General features: G+C 44.9%; 1 protein-coding gene across 1 annotated transcript; it reads right to left on the reverse strand.

Annotated features, from left to right (window-relative positions):
* Nucleotides 1–5,524: 5,524 nt before the first annotated feature.
* Nucleotides 5,525–18,921, reverse strand: LOC121551171 (ras-like protein family member 10B). The gene is made up of 4 exons (XM_041863716.1): nucleotides 18,809–18,921; nucleotides 16,765–17,159; nucleotides 9,748–9,872; nucleotides 5,525–6,925 (listed from the first exon to the last, which is right to left on the reverse strand). Exons 2-4 carry the CDS (start codon nucleotides 17,056–17,058, stop codon nucleotides 6,655–6,657), a joined length of 690 nt encoding a protein of 229 aa, XP_041719650.1. The 5' UTR covers nucleotides 17,059–17,159; nucleotides 18,809–18,921; the 3' UTR covers nucleotides 5,525–6,654.
* Between the last annotated feature and the right edge of the window lie 4,793 nt (nucleotides 18,922–23,714).

The following is a 23,714-nucleotide window of genomic DNA, read 5'->3' on the forward strand; positions in this document are numbered from 1 at the left end:
CTTTGAATAGATTTTTGAAAACATAATTGTTTTTGATCAACATTCAAGGCATTATTTTTTAATTGACCTCTGCCTCCCAGGAGTGACCCTCTCATTAAACAGTTCTGCGGGTCGCTACTTTAGCATCCTCTGATTGCTCCATTTCACCTCAGATGCTGTCCTAGTCACCTTGTGCGTATTGAGTTTCGTGGCTGCAGACTTATAAATAACCCTCTGGCAAAATGCTGCTATTAATATCCCTCGTCAGAGCTGCAGCCCGTCACACTACAGCAGCTGTGCTTGTTCCCCATCCGCTCGCTCTCGCGTCACGCTCCTCGTCTCTCAGACTCGACTAGGAATACTCCTTCAATTACTGCCACTGTATGTGGGGCCGGCCAACGAGACACACACATACTGGAATGAACTGTTCTAGGGAAGCACAATACACACTGAGACATACCAGGGATCAGCATCCAGTAGCCTTGAACTCAAATTCAGTCGTTTTTTCAGCAACTTCAATTCTCAAAACAGGCACGTATTGAGTTTGTTGAACAATTGATTAGTTTGAATACAGCATTAAAACATCTTCTAATTCACAACTAGTGGTTATTTCCTTATGAGGCCCCCAGGTTCAATATACCCCTCCAGTAGATCACAATACCGATATTTTAGACACCTCCTCACAATACTAGGATAATGGTTCTCATGAGAAGGGGCATTTATTGAGACCTTGGGAAAATCAACAGGTATCCTGTAAATAAAACGTTTTATTGGAATGTGTAATGATGTAGTACCCTGGTAAGAGATGATACAGGTATATGGCTGAGGCAGTGGAGGAGGGAAAAGTATCTAAGTCAATATGACCTGGGGAGTAAAGGGCTATCATTCAAGGCAGTGGTCTTTATGAGACTCGGAGAGTCGGTCGAGTTTCTATAGCATGTATTATAGACCAGACAGACCTACCTGTGGAGTATCAAATTATGATGACATAATCATGAAACAGACCAGCAAATAGGACGTCTGAGCACTTCGTAATTATAGCTTCACATCAACACAGCCCTATTTCACATTCATCTTCGTAATCATACACAGTCAGGTAGCTCATCAGCATACAGTATATAAAGTAATTTTTTATTCCGGAAGATGCTCGTTAAAATCACAGGACACGACAGTAGTTCAGTGCTGTTCTGATTTCAAGGGCTATTACAGACATTTGTGGCTCTCCTTATGCAATGTGATTGGCCAGAAACAGATTAAATACTTCTGCCACCTGCAACTGGCAGTTTATTGTCAATATCATGAAGGAATCGCCATCTTCTTATAGTATTACACAAATCTTGTTCCACTCAAATGCACTCTGTCTTATACACAAGAGGTTCTAGTCAGGTAGGCTAGTATCTGCATTGTATTCTTTATAACAGTATTCTCCTTTCATTGAATACAAACTTTTAGCAACAAGTTCATCCTTTATTTCCCCCTTATTCCAAAACAAATTCTAGCTTACTGTTTTACCGAAGGTTACCAGGATTCAAGCAGGGCATGTTTATTTATTGCTGTATTTAGCTGTTAAGACCCTGAACAGGCCGATATGTTGGCAACAACTGTCTAGCCTCAAGTATTTTATTACATTTAGACCTCTTCTTTTTACAATATCTCATTATTAACAGGCTGATACCAGGGGTTTGGTTTGAGTTGCGTTTGTAGGTATAAAGTGCCTTGCAAAAGTATTGACTGGATTTCTTCACATTTTATTGTGTTACAAAGTGGCATTAAAATTGATTTAATTGTCATTTCTTGTCAACAATCTACACAAAATACTCTGTAAAAATTATTTATAGTATTCAGCTCCCTGATTCAATACATGTCAGAAACACCTTTGGCATCGATTACAGCTGTGAGTCTTCTTGGGTAAGTCTACAGTGGGGAAAAAAAATATTTAGTCAGCCACCAATTGTGCAAGTTCTCCCACTTAAAAAGATGAGAGAGGCCTGTAATTTTCATCATAGGTACACGTCAACTATGACAGACAAAAGGAGAAAAAACATCCAGAAAATCACAATGTATGACTTTTAATGAATTTATTTGCAAATTATGGTGGAAAATAAGTATTTGGTCACCTACAAACAAGCAAGATTTCTGGCTCTCACAGACCTGTAACTTCTTCTTTAAGAGGCTCCTCTGTCCTCCACTCATTACCTGTATTAATGGCACCTGTTTGAACTTGTTATCAGTATAAAAGACACCTGTCCACAACCTCAAACAGTCACACTCCAAACTCCACTATGGCCAAGACCAAAGAGCTGTCAAAGGACACCAGAAACAAAATTGTAGACCTGCACCAGGCTGGGAAGACTGAATCTGCAATAGGTAAGCAGCTTGGTTTGAAGAAATCAACTGTGGGAGCAATTATTAGGAAATGGAAGACATACAAGACCACTGATAATCTCCCTCGATCTGGGGCTCCACGCAAGATCTCACCCCGTGGGGTCAAAATGATCACAAGAACGGTGAGCAAAAATCCCAGAACCACACGGGGGGGACCTAGTGAATGACCTGCAGAGAGCTGGGACCAAAGTAACAAAGCCTACCATCAGTAACACACTACGCCGCCAGGGACTCAAATCCTGCAGTGCCAGACGTGTCCCCCTGCTTAAGCCAGTACATGTCCAGGCCCGTCTGAAGTTTGCTAGAGTGCATTTGGATGATCCAGAAGAGGATTGGGAGAATGTCAGATGAAACCAAAATATAACTTTTTGGTAAAAACTCAACTCGTCGTGTTTGGAGGACAAAGAATGCTGAGTTGCATCCAAACAACACCATACCTACTGTGAAGCATGGGGGGTGGAAACATCATGCTTTGGGGCAGTTTTTTCTGCAAAGGGACCAGGACGACTGATCCGTGTAAAGCAAAGAATGAATGGGGCCATGTATCGTGAGATTTTGAGTGAAAACCTCCTTCCATCAGCAAGGGCATTGAAGATGAAACGTGGCTGGGTCTTTCAGCATGACAATGATCCCAAACACACCGCCTCGGGCAACGAAGGAGTGGCTTCGTAAGAAGCATTTCAAGGTCCTGGAGTGGCCTAGCCAGTCTCCAGATCTCAACCCCATAGAAAATCTTTGGAGGGAGTTGAAAGTCCGTGTTGCCCAGCGACAGCCCCAAAACATCACTGCTCTAGAGGAGATCTGCATGGAGGAATGGGCCAAAATACCAGCAACAGTGTGTGAAAACCTGGTGAAGACTTACAGAAAACGTTTGACCTGTGTCATTGCCAACAAAGGGTATATAACAAAGTATTGAGAAACTTTTGTTATTGACCAAATACTTATTTTCCACCATAATTTGCAAATAAATTCATTAAAAATCCTACAATGTGATTTTCTGGATTTTTTTTTCTCATTTTGTCTGTCATAGTTGACGTGTACCTATGATGAAAATTACAGGCCTCTCTCATCTTTTTAAGTGGGAGAACTTGCACAATTGGTGGCTGACTAAATACTTTTTTTCCCCACTGTATAAGAGCTATGCACACCTGGATTGTGCAATATTTGCCATTATTCTTTTCAAAATTTTGCCATAAATTGACAAGCAGATTTAGGGCTCTATTCAATCAGATATGCTTTAGCCGACATCCACATAGCGGTTGTTTTGACGGTGTTGGTGGTGGAACTGTGTTAGAGCTGGCTCTGCATTATACCTAAAGCGGACATTGCCATTGGCTGCATGGAGTGGCACTCTCAGAAATCCCATGCAGCCTTGTTTACAAGTTTGAACACTGGTATGTCTACACCTCGATTAGGATGATAGAAATCCTCAGTATTTTGTTTAATGATTTTTCAATTTTAGTGTAATTATTTCTATATAGCCTACACTTTCTCGGCGGATGTGTCTTCAGTGACAATGATTGCAAGAGCAGCTACTCACGGACTTGAAGGCTCCAATGTAGTTCCACTTCTGACACCGCCAAAACATCCGCTATGCAGGTGTCTGCTATCACCGGTTAATGCTTGATCTGATTGAATCTAGGCCCTAAGTCAAAACTGGAACTTGGCCACTCAGGAATATTCACTGTCTTCTTGGTAAGCAACTCCAGTGTAGATTTGGCCCTGTGTTATAGGTTATTGTCCCACTGAAAGGTGAATTCCTCTCCCAGTGTCTGGTGTAAAGCAGACTGAAGCAGGTTTTATTTTTGTTGTTGTAATTTTTACCCCCTTTTTCTCCCCAATTTCGTGATTACGATCTTGTCTCATCGCTGCAACTCCCCAACGGGCTCGGGAGAGGCAAAGGTCGAGTCATGCATCCTCTGAAACATGACCCGCCCGCTTAACCCAGAAGCCAGCTGCACCAATGTGTCAGAGGAAACACCGTTCAACTGACGACCGAAGTCAGCCTGCAGGCGCCTGGCCCGCCACAAGGAGTTGCTAAGAGCACTATGAGCCAAGTAAAGCCCCCCCGGCCAAACCCTCCCCTAACCCGGACGACACTGGGCCAATTGTGCGCCGACCTATGGGACTCCCGGTCATGGCCTGTTGTGACACAGCCTGGGATCGAACCCCAGGCTGTAGTGACGCCGCAACACTGCGATGCTGCGCCACTCGGGAGGCCCTGAAGCAGGTTTTCATCTACGATTTTGCCCGTGCACACACCTCATCCTGTTTCTTTTTATCATGAAAAACTCCTGAGTATTTGCCGATGTTAAGCATACCCATACCCTGATGCAGCCACCACCATGCTTGAAAATAAGGAGGGAGTTACTCAGTGATGTGTTGTGATGGATTTGCCCTAAGCATAAGTTTTGCATTTAGGCCAAAAAGTGTATTCCTTTCCTGTGTTTTTTTGCAGTATTACTTTATTGCCTTGTTGCATACAAGATGCATGTTTTCTGTATATTTTTATTATTCTTTTCACTGTCATTTAGGTCAATATTGTTGTTGATCCATCCTCAGTTTTCTCCCATGACAGGCATTGAACTCTGTAGCTGATTTAAAATCACCAATAGCCTCATGGGGATATCCCTGAGCAGTTTCATTCCTGTCCTGCGGCTCAGTTCAGAAGGATGACTATCTTTGATGTGTCTGGGTGGTTTAATACATAATCCACAGCATAATTATTTACTTGACCATGCTTAAAGAGACATTCAATGTCTGATTTGTTATTGTTACCCATCTACCAATCACTGCCCTGCTTTATGAGGTGTTTGAAAAGCTACCTGGTCCTTGTAGTTGAATCTGTGCTTGAAATGCAATTTTTGACTGAGGGACCTTACAGATGTTGTATACATGGAGGACAGAGGAAGGATTAGTCATTCAAAAATCATGGCAACCCCTATTATTTCACACAGAGTGAGTCCATGTAACTTTTTATGTGATTTGTTAAGCCAAATGTTACTCCTTAACTAATTTAGGCTTGCCTAAACAAAGGGGCTGAATACTTATGCAATGACTATATTTTAGTTATACATTTATCTTCTTCCACTTTTACAGAGTATGTTGTGTAGATTGTTGACAAAATATGACAATTAAATCAATTTTAATACCACTTAATACAACTTTATATACAGTACATCCAGTGCCTTGCAAAAGTATTTTGTCACATTATTTTGTTTTAAAAACCCTTATCATGTGCATCTACAATTATAGATTTATGATGTACAAGGTTGTGTTTGCGGTTGGAGTGTAAAGGTGGACTGGATTGGGTGATATTACTCCAAATAACAGAATGTCACCATCCACTTTGAAATTCACTAGGCTTGCTTAAACCTTCACCAAGGACTAGAAACCCTGCGGTAAAAAGGGATGTGTCCTCAGTAAATGAAACAGACAATTCTCTGGTAAGGACTGTCAGTGTTTTGTAAGCTACTAGAAGGTTAAACACTGTGTGGGACACTGTGTCTCTATGGTTGTTTGTTTTGGTTTCAGAAGGTGTGAAGGAGAGGGTCTTTTGCGATTGGCTTAAATTTTACATTTACATTTACGTCATTTAGCAGACGCTCTTATCCAGAGCGACTTACAAATTGGTGCATTCAACTTATAAATTGAATGACAGTTGGATTTTTTTGTTTGTGCTTGTTTTGTTTCAGCGCTTGTGTATGGAATTCGTAATGCTACCTTGGGGGATTTTACACTCAAGTGTAAAACCTTCAAGACATATCAGAGCAGAGAAAGAGAATGCACCGAGCCCAGGAACGGAAGGATCCATCTGCCTGCCCCCGCATCAGCAGATGCCAGCCTCAATCCCACTCCAAAGGTGGCTTTGACATTAGCAATGTCACACATTGATCAACGCCCAGGTTAGTCAAACAACATAAGCCAATCTGTCTGTCGGGAGCGACTACCAGATGCTGGAAAGTTTCTTTAGTGCACTTGGATAAGTTCAGAATTGTATAGCCAGGGGTTTTGGTTGGTTTAGCTGCCTCCAAGTCAAGAAAATATCAAAGATACTTTACAAAGATGGATAGGGTGGTACTCTCCATCTGATCAAGTAAGTCATATATCAACAGCAAAACAGAGGGGTGTTACATGTTAATACTGTAGTTTCACATGGGGCAGAAACGTGGTCAGTCATGGTAGTCAGTCACAGTGATCCATCAATACTTCTCAGGTGTTCCTAGGGAAGTTTACTGTACCAATGGCCCTCAATGCCACTCCGGTGCCCACCCACCGTCACTGAGTAAATCACATGAGGGCACAGCGTTCGTTCCTCAGTGCCCGTTGGAAGCGAATGGTGGCATGGGCGTGTTTGCAGCGGGCACAGACCACACTGCGCATAGCCTCCCCGAATAGCAGCAGCACGTGCCAGTTGTACTTGGCCGAACACTCCATGTAGCCGCACTTCCAGTTCTTCCTAACCAGGTCGGACACGTTGTGGCGGGGGATGACACGCCCCCACTGCAGGTCCCGCTTGTTCCCCACAATCAGGATGGGCGTGTCGCCTGTGCCCACCACCCTGGAGAAAGGAAAAGAGAGACAAAAACTGAGAATGAGAGATTAGACATCCTGTCGTCAGCTAAAGCCAGGCACACACACTGGTTCCTTTTCTGTGGTCATTTAAACAGAAACACAGCATAACATAAAATCAAGGCTTAGCTATGACTGACACAGGTTTGTACCCCAAGATTTTAACCTTCACACCCAGTCAAGAGAAATCTAAGAAAAATATTCTGAGGGGTTTTTATGCTGTTATAGTTGATGCTATTAAAGCAGAGTTATCAAATCCCCTGCCCTGTCAACCCTGGCCAAAATTGACTCTTCGTAGGGAGAGGATAAAGGGCTGTTTCTGTTTGGACATATTCATGGCCAAAACCCAGACATTTTCAAGAAGGGCTTTTCTTAACTCTGCAAATGTACTAATGGAAGTACACCTTGACAGAAACCTTGAGTTATAGTCGAGGGAAGGTTTAAAATCCCACAGATACCCCTCTCAAAGTAATATGCTGGTAGCTCCTACAGCGCAAGTTTGAAATCTTGGGTTTCTGAGGTGAGTGTTCATTGTGTGCGTGTGTTCTCTAGTCTCTGTTGTTGCTGACTGTAATGCCCCCTCTCTCCTTCACTGCTCCACTGGGCTTGGCTCATGCATTTGTTCTGTCTACAGCGCCTGGCTTTGTCTGGAATCTTACTGACAAGCTGTCACCGGGCTCTCCCTGCTATCCTGGGGCTCCTCGTCAGATAAATGTGAGTAAGACCCAGGGTGTCACTCTCCTCTCCCCATCCCCAGGTCTCTGCGTTGAGATTTTGTCTCTTCCGTATGATGATTGCTCTTGTGATAGTTCCCTATTTTCTAGGAAATAAATCGCTTTTCCTCAGCTGTCAGTTCCTTAAAAGCAAAAGGCACAATTGTAACAGTATGAACAATGTGAGGGTGTGGCACAACAATATGTGCAAAGGACAATGGAGGGCGATAGTCCACTCTGCTTCTCATATTGATTTCAAAAGAATGTAGCCTACTGCTCCAAACGTTGATTTTACAAGCATGTACTAATAAAACCTTTAGCACGGAAATCGAACAAATCAAATGATTTGTGTGTAATAATAATAACTGGGCGAGCCCACGCCATAAATGGATGACTGGGAGATGAATGGCTGTGACAGGAGCTGTCACTAACACCATTAGCCTCTGTGTAGCCTTGGCAACGTGGCACTGTCAGAGTGGGTGCTGACTGAAGGCCTCATGCTCACACACCATGTGACAGCAGCCAACAAGGCTGATGGGACAACTACACCTCACATCCATCACTGCTGCCAATGACAGGTAACCATCACCCTGCCCCTAAGGATTTTTAAGCCTTGAGACAATTGAGACATGTATTGTGTATGTGTGCCATTCAGATGGTGAATGGGCAAGACTAGGCGCACTGGTTTGAGTGTGTCAAGAACTGCAACGATGCTGGCTCAACAGTTTCCCATGTGTATCAAGAATGGTCCACCACCTAAAGAACATCCAGCCAACTTGACACAACTGTGGGAAGCATTGGAGTCAACATTGGCCAGCATCCTTGTGGAATGCTTTCGACACCTTGTAGAGTCCATGCCCCGAAGAATTGAGGCTGTTATGAGGGCAACAGGGGGTGCAACTCAATATTAGGAAAGTGTTCCTAATAAGTAAGTAAGTAAGTAAGTAAGTACATTGCAGAAAAATTGCACTTCAAAAGATATCTAACAGTACAAGCACATGTGCCTTAAGAGATGCAGCCAACCAGCAGTCAGTATTGTCCCTGGCCCATTAGCAGATTTGGAGAGGATATTAAACACCCCATCTTTCCCTCTGCGTGCATGCGTGCAAGACGTGAGACGTGCGAGAAAGGTTGATGGTGAGAAGCTGACATGTGTTTGCACTAAGGTCATCGGCTGCCTCACAACGACAAGTCAAGTGTTTGCAAGCTGACTGTTGAAGCAGTCTAATGGCTCTCAGAATAAATCTCAGCTCCACTGACAGACACCCATGTATCACACGTCTGCCCCTCCAAACGTCACTTCATGTCACTATCCCACACTGACATCACTCTAAGACAAACACCAGCCTTGTTTCCCAACCTTATTATTAGGACACGCAGTCTCTCTGATTAAAGCTATCTGGGCTCGCAGGAGGGATGGTTTGCACAAATTGCTTTGACTAATTATATGACACAGAATTGGTTTAGCAGCTGCCTGGTTTTGGAGAGATTTATTGACCTGAAAAGCAAGCAAGCACTACTGACATGAGATTTGTGGATTAGCAATGAAGGGTTATCAACTTTTTTCAGCAAAGGGCCAAGAGGGGGTGGTTTGTTCAAACATAATCTACTGTTTCTGGATATGTTTCATCCATAGTGAAAATTGACTTGGTAATGGTTCTTTCAGACTGTGACTCAACTGTTTTTTACTATGGTAAGATAACCACTGTGAAAGACTTGTGTTGTAACAAGTAAGTGAGTGTCTGCGGAGTGTCTAGTGTATATTGTGAGTGGGTGTTGCTAAAACTGTTTTCATCACACCACTCCACAATGCCATTCGCTTCCAGCAACATCCAAAAGATAATGAATTCAAAAGAAAACACAAAAGAGCAAAAAGACAATAGAGAGATTGTGAAGAGAAGCCAAAGTGATTATGAAGACATTTGACCTTGGCAGTCTGAGCCACTCATGTTGATTTCATTCCAAATGTTAAATAAATGTTGTATGTGCGTGTGGCGGTGGGGGCTCCTAATTGCAGAGCGAGCCGTAGTTACGTCTGTTCAAAGAACCAGTGCCAGCTGGAGCTGGTCCCTATTTGTCATGCAGGCCATGTCCTCACCTGGTCTCTAGGATCTGCTGGCGCATAGTCTTGACGTATTCGAAGCTGTCGAAGCAGCAGATGTCATAGACCAGGATGTAGACGTGAGCGCTGCGGATACCTCGGCAGCAGGTGTCTGTCCACTCCTGGAGGAGGGAGGGAAGCGGATAGAAAAGTGAAGAAAGGAGAAGAAAATAGAAAAATAGAGCAGAAGAGACAGGAAAAAAAGAGTAACATTTTAGCAAGAGTAGAAAGGGGAGGACAGGAGGGAGGCGAGAAGACATAGGGAGATCTCTCATTACGAAGCAATAACACAAACGAACCTTCCTTTTGTCTGGTAAAACTCAGATAGCACTGTTTTATAAATGTTTAATTTGGCTGAGTATTTTCTTTTAAATAGATGTATGGAGACCAATAGCTTTCACCTATTCTGTACACACTCATGTACGCACACACACACAGCTTTTGTACACTTTTTGCAAATGATGTTAGTCTAGTTCATTTGTTGAAATGACTCGCAACATAGCTTACTGTCTGATCAATATGACCAGAACACAATCTGCTCTCTTATTGAATTCAAACTTTTTGTAATTTCATTTCTGCTTTATAATTGGCTCCTCGCTGTGAGAAATATTGTTTGCAAGCTGGTGCTTGCCTTGCATAGCTTTTCAAAAACACCTCAAGCACCTCTCCAGTGCAAATGAAAACACTGATTCCTTTATAAATCAACCTGGTCTCAGAGCATTTCGTATTACTCTGTATGTAAATCCGTGACGCTCCATTTAGTGTGATATGTTACGTTTCGTATGGTATGTATTAATTTGTGGATGTCCATCACCCATTTCGTATATATTATGAATTACAATTCCTATTATATGTACGAATTTGCAAAACATACAATATGTTACTAATTTTCTAAACATATGATATGTTACGAATTCTATCTATGTGGCTAACGTTAGCTAGCTTGCTAATGTTAGCTAGGTTAGGGGTTAGGGTTAGGGGTTAAGGTTAGGGTTAAGTTTAGGAGTTAGGTTAAAGGGTTAAGGTTAGGGTTAGGGTTAGCTAAATGGGTTAAGGTTAGGGTTAGGGGAAGGGTTAGCTAACATGCTAAGTAGTTGCAAAGTAGCTCAAAAGTAGTAAGTAGTTGAAAAGTTGCTAATTAGCAAAAATGCTAATGTTGTCCATGATGAGATTTGTACTCGCAACCTTTGGGTTGCTAGACGTTCGCGTTATATGGCCACCCATCCAACTCGACCAACCACCCTACTTTAGTTTTTGCCTTACATCTGTCTTACAGTATGTAACCATACCAAACGTAACATATCATACTACACTGAACAAAAATATAAACGCAATGTGCAACAATTTCAAAGATTTTATTAAGTTACAGCTCATATAAGGAAATCAGTCAATTGAAATAAATTAATCAGGCCCTAATCTATGGATTTCACATGACTAGGAATACAGATATGCATCTGCTGGTCACAGATACCTTTAAAAAAAAGTAGGGGCATGGATCAGAAAACCAGTCTGTATCTGGTGTGACCACCATTTGCCTCATGCAGTGCAACATATCTCCTTCACATAGAGTTGATCAGGCTGTTGATTGTGGCCTGTGGAATGTTGTCCCACTCCTCCTCGATGGCTGTGCAAAGTTGCTGCATATTGGCGGGAACTGGAACACGCTTTCGTACGAGTCAATCCAGAGCATCCCAAACATGCTCAATGGGTGACATGTCTGGTGAGTATGCAGGCCATGGAAGAACTGGGACATTTTCAGCTTCCAGGACTTGTGTACAGATCCTTGCGACATGGGACCGTGCATTATCATGCTGAAACATGAGGTGGTGGCGGCGGATGAACTGCACGACAGTGGCCTCAGGATCTCGTCACGGTATATCTGTGTATTTAAATTGCCATCGATAAAATCCAATTGTGTTCGTTGTCCATAGCTTATGTCTGCCCATACCATAACCCCACCAAGGCGCACTCTGTTTGCTCGCCCACACGATGCCATACACGCTGTCTGCCATCTGCCCGGTACAGTTGAAACCGGGATTCAACGGTGAAGAGCACACTTCTCCAACGTGCCAGTGGCCATCGAAGGTGAGCATTTGCCCATGGAAGTCGGTTACGACGCCAAACTGCAGTCAGTTTGTGCAGAAATTCTTTGGTTGTGCAAATCCACAGCTTCATCAGCTGTCCGGGTGGCTAGTCTCAGACGATCCCTCAGGTGAAGAAGCCGGATGTGGAGGTCCTGGGCTGGCGTAGTTACACGTGGTCTGCGGTTGTGAAGCAGGTTGGACGTACTGCCACATTCTCTAAAATGACGTTGGAGGCGGCTTATGGTAGAAAAATGTACATTCAATTCTCTGGCAACAGCTCTGGTGGACATTCCTGCAATCAGCATGCCAATTACACACTCCCTCAAAACTTGAGGCATCTGTGGCATTGTGTTGTGTGACAAAACTGCACATTGTAGAGTGGCCTTTTATTGTCCCCAGCACAAGGTGCACCTGTGTAATGATAATCAGCTTCTTGATATGCCACACCTGTCAGGTGGATGGATTATTTTGGCAAAGGAGAAAGGCTCACTAACAGGTAAACAAATATGTGCTCAACATTTGAGAGAAATTAGCTTTTTGTGCGTATGGAACATTTCTAGGATCTTTTATTTCAGTTCATGAAACATGGGACCAACACTTTACATGTTGCGTTTATATTTTTGTTCGGAGTAAATGGAGTGTATGTACAGAATAATACGAAATACTCTGAGACCAGGTTGTATAAATGATCAATAGAGTGTGAAATTTGAGGTGATTGAAGTTATAACCCAAACTGTGGTTCTCTTTCAATTATTTGTTTCAATATCTCACAGTGGGATTCACCAGAATCTCTAAGTAGCTCGAGGAACCAATCATACACGTCTGTCTGACGCAGTGGCAAATAAGGGAGCCCTTCCCCTAATACTAAAGAGCCACTCGTCCGCCCTCTGATCATTCTCACCTCTCTTCCTCACAGAAGAGTTCTACTCTAGCTAGCTCTCCTCAGCACGACTTGATCGGTTTTTCTGTTTAACTGTTCACAGGTGTGCCGCTGAGGTTACGCCACCGAGCGCAGGTTTTTCAGCTCTCCTCTTCTGTGTTGGGTGACTTTACCGAAAGGAAAGTTTTCACTTCGGGTAACAATTAGCTTCGTTGCTTTTTCTTCCTTTGTCTCCTTCGGTAGCTAGCATCACACTGCTAGCTACTGAGACTTGGCTAACTTAGCTGCAGGGCTTAGCTAACCTGGCTAGTTAGCCTACCGACTAGCGTTTTTACCTGGAAGGGTAGAATTACTAGCTCGCTCTCTGCTTACCGAATGAGAGCCACGCTTTTGTTCGTCTCAAGATCAACATAGCACTAGCTTTCCTTGGCTAACACGAGGTGAAAGCTAGCTACGTTCACATTGTTAAAGGGATACTTTGTGATTTTGGCAATGATTTTATCTACTTCCCCAGAGTCAGATGAACTCGTGGATACAATTTTTATGTCTCTGCGTGCAGTTTAGAGGAAGTTGCTAACTAGCGTTAGCGCAATTGGGAATGCTAGCTGTTTCTGTAAACTTCCAATCAGCACGCTAACACTAGTTAGCATTGGCTCGTGAAACTATCGCTAACTTCCTTTATACTGGATGCAGAGACATATAAATGGTATCCACGAGTTCATCTGACTCTGGGGAAGTAGATCAAGGGCTTTAGTGCCAAAATCCTGAAGTATCCCTTTAAAGAATTCTCTGGTAAGCACTATGGTAATTAGCTATGCTACTAGCCCAAGTGGCGAACGTGAGTTACGTTTCCCTTTGTTCTCAGATTAGCTGTTTTTTGGAGGAATGGAGCCTGCTAGCTCAGCCCAAGGGGTACCGAGCAAGGCCCCGGCCCCTGCCCCAGCACTGGCACTACCGTGCCCATACAGAGCAACCATATCTGGCAAGGACACTCACCCCCATGTGTCGTCTGCCTAGGTTTCGAACACACGGAAGCAGAGTTCGATAATCCCCAGTCATGCATCCATTGTGTTTTCTTTGCAGCTAACACTCACTGGCAGTTTTTTGCTGCCGGAGAGTGTGTCGAACAGCCCTATGTGGCTCATCTCACACACTGCCTTCGAGCGAGGAGACTACTTCACAGATCCAGCCCTCATGGGCCGACGTCATGGATGGCTATCCCGAGGACCTTCACCCACTTTTCCAGTGCTTGGCCCCATAGGCAGAAGGGGACCTCATCATCGACGAAGACAATGGCGAGGGCATGACCGACCTCCTACAAGCAGTGGAGTAAGAAGAGCACGAGGAGGTGCAAGCTGTTACCTCTTCACCCTTAGCGGGGTATTGATGGCGGATGATAGATATTCGCTCCTTGATGTCTGCAAACGGGCAGCGACCAGACTCAGTATTGAGTGGCCCGAACCCGTGGGGAGTGGCAGCGTAGAGATGGACTGGTACGATGGAAGGAAACTCCCCTCTCGCACCATCCCAAGCAAGCAACTCCTCCCAGCTATCCCAGCTTGCATGGCGGAAGCCAAACGCAATTGGGACAAACCCTTGACCGACAAGGTTAAACCAGACTTTTTGCTAGCATGAATGTCAAGGACATGGAGGTGCTGGGCCTCGGCAAGCCACCGGTGGTCGAGCAGTCAGTGGCCAACCACCTCAAACACAGTTCCTCGTCATTAACAGGCACTTCTCTCCCTGGTAAGATGGAACGCTTCTCCATGTCCATCTACCAAAAGGTCTACATGTCTGCTGCACGTTCTGCACGGGAGTTGAATATTACATCCCTACTGCTGGCTTACCAGGCCGATTTGATGCTAGAGATGCATAATCTCCTAGCTATCGGCAAGCCTAACCCAGACTGATTCGCTGGCACCAGGGCTTTCCACAGGAGGCTTCCAGTGACGCAGTGGGAACCGACCCCACAGTTCGGATTCCCAAACATGGGCCAACAGTGGGGAAAACTGTCCTTTTCTGCAGCCGCATCAAGGTCCCGCCCATTTGATTCCCCTGCAGGGAAGAAGGGGTTCCCGACCTAGGGGTACGCCCCCTTATGCAGAGAGGGGCAGCCAACAGTTCACCCCGTGTTCTGTCCTGCCACCTCTCGGGTGGAGCACAGACTTCCCCTCACCACCACAATGGGGGAGAGGCACATCTGTGCTCCTAGAACCCTTCCCTTTGTGCAGCGACCCATTCTAATGCGTTCGCTCTCAAGGAAGATGGAGGGAATCTACTCTACCCCCGAGTGCCCGCCATACCACGGCTTTCCCCCCAGCTCAAGTTCAAGCAGAATTTAGGACTCAGTAGCGACTGCGACTCGGCACGCATACTAAAGCAGTAAATCTCCTCTCGATTACGATCAGGGCAATACAAGCGGCAGAGAGCCACCTTGGCTTCTACACTCGGTACTTCCTGGTTCACAAAGAAAGAGGAGGGGTTCACCCCAATTCTGGACCAATGGGTGCTAAACAGCTATCTGACAACGTTGCGTATGCTTACATTCAACATGCTGTCTCTGTCTATTCGTCGAGGCGACTGGTTCACCTGTCGACCTGCAGGATGCTTATTTTCACACACAGGAGGTTTTTAAGGTTTTCTTTTCAAGGCACAGTCTATGAATACCATTTGGGCTAGCGCTAGCTTCCTGAACGTTCAGAAAGTGTGTAGAGGCAACCCTCACACCACAGAGAAACAAGGGTCTGAGAGTCCTACATAGATGATTACCTGCTTTGCTCCCCATCCCGGGAGCAAGCGGTACCAAACACAACGTAGGGTTCAAGATCAATCAGAAAAAGAGCTGTTTGGTGCCAACACAGAGAATAGAATACCAAGGCGTAATGCTGGATTCTCTCTCGGACACCCTCGGAGGACTGCATCATGCCGTTCCGATAGTGCCTCTCCTTGTTCAACAGGGGGCGCTCGGTCACGTTCAAGATGTGCCTCTGAGTGCTGGGGTTGATGGCCTCCACCATCTCAGTAGTACATCTTGGCCTACTGAGGATGAGAGACTTCCAGCGCTGTACAGAGCGTCACCAAACTACCAGATTCGTCCGTCGGACTGCCAGATGGCGAAGTGTGATTCATCACTCCAGAGAACGCGTTTCCACTGCTCCAGAGTCCAATGGCGGCGAGCTTTACACCACTCCAGCCGACACTTGGCATTGCGCATGGTGATCTTAGGCTTGTGTGCGGCTGTTTTGCCATGGAAACTCATTTCATGAAGCTCCTGACGAACAGTTATTGTGCTCACGTTGCTTCCAGAGGCAGTTTGGAACTCGGTAGTGAGTGTTGCAACCGAGGACAGACGATTTTTACGCGCTACGCACTTCAGCACTCGGTGGTCCCGTTCTGTGAGCTTGTGTGGCCTACCACTTCGCGGCTGAGTCGTTGTTGCTCCTAGATGTTTCCACTTCACAATAACAGCACTTACAGTTGACCGGAGCAGCTCTAGCAGGGCAGAAATTTGACGAACTGACTGGTTGGAAAGGTGGCATCCTATGACAGTGCCACGTTGAAAGTCACTGAGCTCTTCAGTAAGGCCATTCTACTGCCAATGTTTGTCTATGGAGATTACATGGCTGTGTGCTCTATTTTATACACCTGTCAGCAACGAGTGTGGCTGAAATAGCCGAATCCACTAATTTGAAGAGGTGTCCACATACTTTTGTATATATAGTGTATTTGAACTTGAGGAGAGCTAAAACAGCTTTCTTCCTTTTATGTCACATCCCAGGTGCATACAGAGCAGGTTGTCAGATAAGTGTGTGTGTGTGTTATGCAAATGTAGATAAGAGGGACTGTGAGGCATTAGCAGGGCACATATAGCATCAAAGCAGAAGGAAGCTACTTCAGTCTATTAAGATGAACCCACTGACAGTGGCTTCCTCTCCTCGTCTCCTTGTCTCCTCATGTCCTGACATTAAACTGGACCTTTCACCTTGCTACAAAGTCTAACCTGCCACACACATCAGTTCCCATCACTATTGTGCTTCAGTGGGACAGTACCTGCAGTGAGCTGCAGGGGAAGCTGGTGATGGCAGGATAGTCAGTGATCTGCAAGTCATGCACGTGGCCATTGAGTACGGCAGCCGACAGGTGGACCCGACGGGCACGGCTGGTTGCCGGGGCAGGCGCCTCGCTGTAGTCATCGTGGAGGAAGCGCTGCACGATGGCAGTCTTGCCCACGCCCTGCGCACCCAGCACGGCGATGCGGAAGGGAGGGGGCATGCTGCGCTCCCCTCGACCCCTTGCCGCCGCTCCGCCCCCCTCCCTGTTCTCGCAAACCACCGGCCAGTGCATTCAGGGTTGTGCAACGCATAGTCCCCACGGGCGCAGAGGCAGGTGTGGTGGTGGGGGGCACACTCGGCCCCATTCATAGGCCACCAACACCCCCTATCACACTAGAGGAGCGGGAGAGAAGAGAGGGTAGAAAATGGAAAGGGGGAGTGAGAGGTATAGAGAGAGAGGGGGAGGTAGAGGGATTGGAGAGAACGGAAGAGTGAGATTGGAGAGAGTTGAGGAGGAAGACAGAAAAGGGGAACACACCAAACAGGAGCTTAAAGATGCACTATGCAGAAATCACTCCACCATTTCCTGGTTGCAAAAATTGTGGAGAGAATCATTGTACCATCTAAACCGCTGTGAAATATATTCTAATTCTGGATCACTCTATACTTGTCCATGAAAGTAGAGATTATTTTGGCAAGTGCATTCTTTTTACCACTGCATGCCTTTCATTCATCTACAAAAGGGAAACAAAAGCACTATGCTGCTAAGCAACCAACTAAAAGTAGAAATCCTATACACAAGGACACTCTGGGGAAGATTAAATAAGATATTCTGTGAAAGAAAAGACAATTGTCTAAATGAGATTGACAAAATTGAATGCTCAAATTAATTGTGACACAAAATATTTATTTAGTCACTTCAGTGTATTGTGTATTGTCTTCCAGATTGTTTATTGGAGGTGCTACAACTCTCCCTTGCAGTTTTGGAGCCAGTAGAGCAGGGTTCTTCAATTCCAGTCCTGGAGGGCTGAAACACCTCTGTTTTTCATCCTCTCCTTCTAATCAGGGGCTAATTCAGACCTGGGACACCAGGTGAGTGCAATTAATTACCAGGTAGAAATAAAAAACAGAAGTGTTTCGGCCCTCCAGGACCAGAATTGAAGAACCCTGCAGTAGAGCATGAAAAGACTAGACTAAGATTGCTTTTAGAAGAGCTACATGCACTGACCCCATTAATGACAGATGCAGTATTAATAAAGTATCACATAATTACCACTGATAGTTTAAAACGTTGAATGATTAATCTATGAAACAAACACAACTACAATAATCCCCAAGATGCATGAGTCTATGCCTCATACAATTCCCACCAAGTCTTTATCTGAAGCTGCACCATCATCATCAACTTCATTTTTAAGAAGACAACAATCACCATCCAAACAAGTTGCCATTCCAACAAATTAAATGGAGAATCTGCAGTAGCTACATCCATTCTTAGATTTTTTTTATTAATTACATATACCCATTGATTCTTGAAGAATACAACTTATCATATGCCTCACGAGCTTAGATCAACTGTCTTACACCATCAGAACCCAAATATTTAGGCCTACCCAAATTAGTCGACTAATATCTAATAACACTATCATCCAATAACTAAACGGAACCGACATGAGCAACTGCGCAAAGACATACTCACCAATGTAGAAACTAAATGCAAAAAAATGAATAAATATTGGATGAAAAAATTATAGTAGCCTAGTAGGCTATTTGATCAGGCAAAATAGCACAATCACATATTAAAAAACAAAAACATGTTGACACCATCTTTGGATAGGCTTTATGGTTAGCTAATAGGTTTTCATGAAATGCAAAAATAAACTTAGGCATCAGACTTACATCCCAACTTTGTGAGAATATAAGCAAGTAGATCTGTAAAAATTAAGGATAAAATGAATCGAAATACACCACCTGTAGCTGCAACTCTAAACAACTCCAAATCAGTAAAAATGATTAGAAATAATAGGAACCTACAATCTTACCGTGCGCACAGGTATGGTTCCGATGCAGTGAGATGTGTATATTCCAATGTGCTGCTGCAAATACACCTGCGGTGATGCTGATGTGTGTATAACCTCATTCGTTGGCTTCCCAATGAAAGAGAAGTGGCTCAGGTTGATACAGTGAAGAGTCCTAAAGATAAAACCTCCTCTTTCGATAGTGGAGAGGCGGCACGCGGTCTAAACGCCTGTCAGATGTTGCAGGCAGCAAAATGGCATGAGACCTTACAGTGTGTAGGCTAATATAGACGTAGGGCTATCACATCACGTCTGCTGTAGCTTAATTGTCAGATGAGGTGTTAACAACCGAAATGTAGTGAACAATCTAGCCTTTGAGGGAAAGGTACGGTCCGCACAAGAATTAAAAGGGTTGACACTGCCAGAGATGTGTCAGATAAAGGTAGGCTAACTGAAATTTGAGTTATAGTCCTATCTCTTGTTAACATTTCCAGAACACTGTTGGAGTTTTGAGGTATTTGGGGACACTGTGGTGGGCGCGACGCACATATACCAGCGCGCTTTGCCTTTTGACTATTAAAAATAATACTAAAAAGATCCATGTGGTTTCTACACAATGCCTGGGGTTCTTACATCAGAAGTAGCCGACATGCATTGATTTTCCATCTGAATAGGTTTCTGAATAGCTTAAATCTTTGACTTTCATCTAAAGCCTTAACTCAAGTGTGTTGAGAAACATGTGCACCCGATGGGCAGTAAGGAGGCTGTTTCTTAGCAACAGTATATTTTGACCCTGTTGCTAAGTAACCACGTGCCACATACCTGTCTGGCCCAAGTCACCTCTCACAATCCTTTACTTAGTGGTGCACAACTCCATGATTTTGACTCCGACACCTGTGATTGTAGTCGAAGAAAGTAGACTCTTGCTCGACTCAGACTCCTGGTTGGAGTCATATGAGTCGACTCTTGCTCGACTCCTAAAACAGATGCGCACACTTTTTTATTTATTTTTATTTTATTTCACCTTTATTTAACCAGGTAAGCCAGTTGAGAACAGGTTCTCATTTACAACTGCGACCTGGCCAAGATAAAGCAAAGCAGTGCAATAAAAACAACACAGAGTTACATATGGGGTAAAAAACATAAAGTCAAAAATACAACAGAAAATATATATACAGTGTGTGCAAATGTAGCAAGTTATGGAGGTAAGGCAATAAATAGGCTATAGTGCAAAATAGTTACAATAGTATTAACACTGGAATGCTAGATGTGCAAGAGATTATGTGCAAATAGAGATACTGGGGTGCAAAAGAGCAAAATAAATAACAATATAGGGATGAGGTAGTTGGGTGGGCTAATTTCAGATGGGCTGTGTACAGGTGCAGTGATCGGTAAGGTGCTCTGACAACTGATGTTTAAAGTTATTGAGGGAGATAAGAGTCTCCAGCTTCAGAGATTTTTGCAATTCGTTCCAGTCATTGGCAGCAGAGAACTGGAAGGAATGGTGGCCAAAGGAGGTGTTGGCTTTGGGAATGACCAGTGAGATATACCTGCTGGAGCGCAGACTACGGGTGGGTGCTGCTATGGTGACCAATGAGCTAAGATAAGGCGGGGATTTGCCTAGCAGTGATTTATAGATGGCCTGGAGCCAGTGGGTTTGACGACAAACATGTAGTGAGGACCAGCCAACAAGAGCGTACAGGTCACAGTGGTGGGTAGTGTATGGGGCTTTGGAGACAAAACGGATGGCACTGTGATAGACTACATCCAATTTGCTAAGTAGAGTGTTGGAGGCTATTTTGTAAATGACATCGCCGAAGTCAAGGATCGGTAGGATAGTCAGTTTTACGAGGGCATGTTTGGCAGCATGAGTGAAGGAGGCTTTGTTGCGAAATAGGGAAGCCGATTCTAGATTTAACTTTGGATTGGAGATTCTTTATGTGAGTCTGGAAGGAGAGTTTACAGTCTAACCAGACACCTAGGTATTTGTAGTTGTCCACATACTCTAGGTCAGACCCGTCGAGAGTGGTGATTCTAATCGGGTGGGCGGGTGCCAGCAGCGTTCGATTGAAAAGCATGCATTTAGTTTTACTAGTGTTTAAGAGCAGTTGGAGGCTACTGAAGGAGTGTTGTATGGCATTGAAGCTCGTTTGGAGGTTTGTTAACACAGTGTCCAATGAAGGGCCAGATGTATACAAAATGGTGTCGTCTGCGTAGAGGTGGATCTGAGAGTCACCAGCAGCAAGAGCGACATCATTGATATACACGGAGAAAAGTGTCGGCCCAAGAATTGAACCCCCATAGAGACTGCCATAGGTCCAGACAACAGGCCCTCCGATTTGACACACTGAACTCTATCCGAGAAGTAGTTGGTGAACCAGGCAAGGCAGTCATTTGAGAAACCAAGGCTATTTAGTCTGCCAATAAGAATGCGGTGGTTGACAGAGTCGAAAGCCTTGGCCAGGTCGATGAAGACGGCTGCACAGTACTGTCTATTATCAATCGCGGTTATAATATCGTTTAGGACCTTGAGCGTGGCTGAAGTGCACCCATGACCAGCTCGGAAACCGGATTGCATAGCGGAGAAGGTACGGTGGTATTCGAAATGGTCGGTGATCTGTTTGTTAACTTGGCTTTCAAATACTTTCGAAAGGCAGGGCAGGATGGATATAGGTCTGTAGCAGTTTGGATCTAGAGTGTCACCCCCTTTGAAGAGGGGGATGACCGCGGCAGCTTTCCAATCTCTGGGGATCTCAGACGTTATGAAAGAGAGGTTGAACAGACTAGTAATAGGGGTTGCGACAATTTCAGCGGCTAGTTTTAGAAAGAAAGGGTCCAGATTGTCTAGCCCAGCTGATTTGTAGGGGTCCAGATTTTGCAGCGCTTTCAAAACATCAGCTGTCTGAATTTGTGTGAAGGAGAAGCGGGGGGGCATGGGCAAGTTGCAGCGGAGGGTGCAGAGTTGGTGGCCGGGGTAGTGGTAGCCAGATGGAAAGCATGGCCAGCTGTAGCAAAATGCTTGTTGAAATTCTCGATTATTGTAGATTTATCGGTGGTGATAGTGTTTCCTAGCCTCAGTGCAGTGGGCAGCTGGGAGGAAGTGCTCTTATTCTCCATGGACTTTACAGTGTCCCAAAACTTTTTGGAGTTAGTGCTACAGGATGCAAATTTCTGTTTGAAAAAGTTAGCCTTTGCTTTCCTGACTGCTTGTGTATATTGGTTCCTAACTTCCCTGAAAAGTTGCATATCGCGGGGGCTATTTGATGCTAATGCAGTACGCCACAGGATGTTTTTGTGCTGGTCAAGGGCAGTCAAGTCTGAGGAGAACCAGGGGCTATATCGGTTCTTAGTTCTGTATTTTTTGAATGGGGCATGTTTATTTAAGATTGAGAGGAAATTACTTTTAAGGAACAACCAGGCATCCTCTACTGACGGAATGAGATCTATATCCATCCAGGATACCTGGGCCAGGTCAATTAGGAACACACCACCACACATACACACCACCTCATTATTGCAGAATCCTACTAATCAAATCAAATCAAATGTTATTTGCCACATGCGCCGAATACAACAGGTGTAGACATTACCGTGAAATGCTTACTTACAGCCCTTAACCAACAATGCATTTATTTCTTAATAAAAAAGTAAAATAAAACAACAACAAAAAAGTGTTGAGAAAAAAGAGCAGAAGTAAAATAAAAGAACAGTAGGGAGGCTATATATAGGGGGGTACCGGTGCAGAGTCAATGTGCAGGGGCACCGGCTAGTTGAGGTAGTTGAGGTAATATGTACATGTGGGTAGAGTGACTATGCATAAATAATGAACAGAGTAGCAGCAGCGTAATAGATGGGGTGGGGGTGCAAATAGTCCGGGTAGCCATGATTAGCTGTTCAGGAGTCTTATGGCTTGGGGGTAGAAGCTGTTGAGAAGCCTTTTGGACCTAGACTTGGCGCTCCGGTACTGCTTGCCGTGCGGTAGCAAAGAGAACAGTCTATGACTAGGGTGGCTGGAGTCTTTGACAATTTTCAGGGCCTTCCTCTGACACCGCCTGGTATAGAGGTCCTGGATGGCAGGAAGCTTGGCCCCAGTGATGTACTGGGCCGTACGCACTACCCTCTGTAGTGCCTTCCGGTCGGAGGCCGAGCAGTTGCCATACCAGGCGGTGATGCAACCAGTCAGGATGCTCTCGATGGTGCAGCTGTAGAACTTTTTGAGGATCTGAGGACCCATGCCAAATCTTTTCAGTCTCCTGAGGGGGAATAGGCTTTGTCGTGCCCTCTTCACGACTGTCTTGGTGTGTTTGGACCATGATAGTTTGTTGGTGATGTGGACACCAAGGAACTTGAAGCTCTCAACCTGTTCCACTACAGCCCCGTCGATGAGAATGGGGGCGTGCTCAGTCCTCTTCTTTTTCCTGTAGTCCACAATCATCTCCTTTGTCTTGGTCACATTGAGGGAGAGGTTGTTGTCCTGGCACCACACGGCCAGGTCTCTGACCTCCTCCCTATAGGCTGTCTCATCGTTGTCGGTGATCAGGCCTACCACTGTTGTGTTGTCGGCAAACTTAATGATGGTGTTGGAGTCGTGCCTGGCCATGCAGTCATGGGTGAACAGGGAGTACAGGAGGGGACTGAGCACGCACCCCTGAGGGGCCCCCGTATTGAGGATCAGCGTGGCAGATGTGTTGTTACCTACCCTTACCACCTGGGGGCGGCCTGTCAGGAAGTCCAGGATCCAGTTGCAGAGGGAGGTGTTTAGTCCCAGGATCCTTAGCTTAGTGATGAGCTTTGAGGGCACTATGGTGTTGAACGCTGAGCTGTAGTCAATTAATAGCATTCTCACGTAGGTGTTCCTCTTGTCCAGGTGGGAAAGGGCAGTGTGGAGTGCAATAGAGATTGCATCATCTGTGGATCTGTTGGGGCGGTA

This window comes from Coregonus clupeaformis, chromosome 35 (assembly GCF_020615455.1).
Source record: "Coregonus clupeaformis isolate EN_2021a chromosome 35, ASM2061545v1, whole genome shotgun sequence".
NCBI classification, from domain to species: Eukaryota; Metazoa; Chordata; class Actinopteri; order Salmoniformes; family Salmonidae; genus Coregonus; species Coregonus clupeaformis.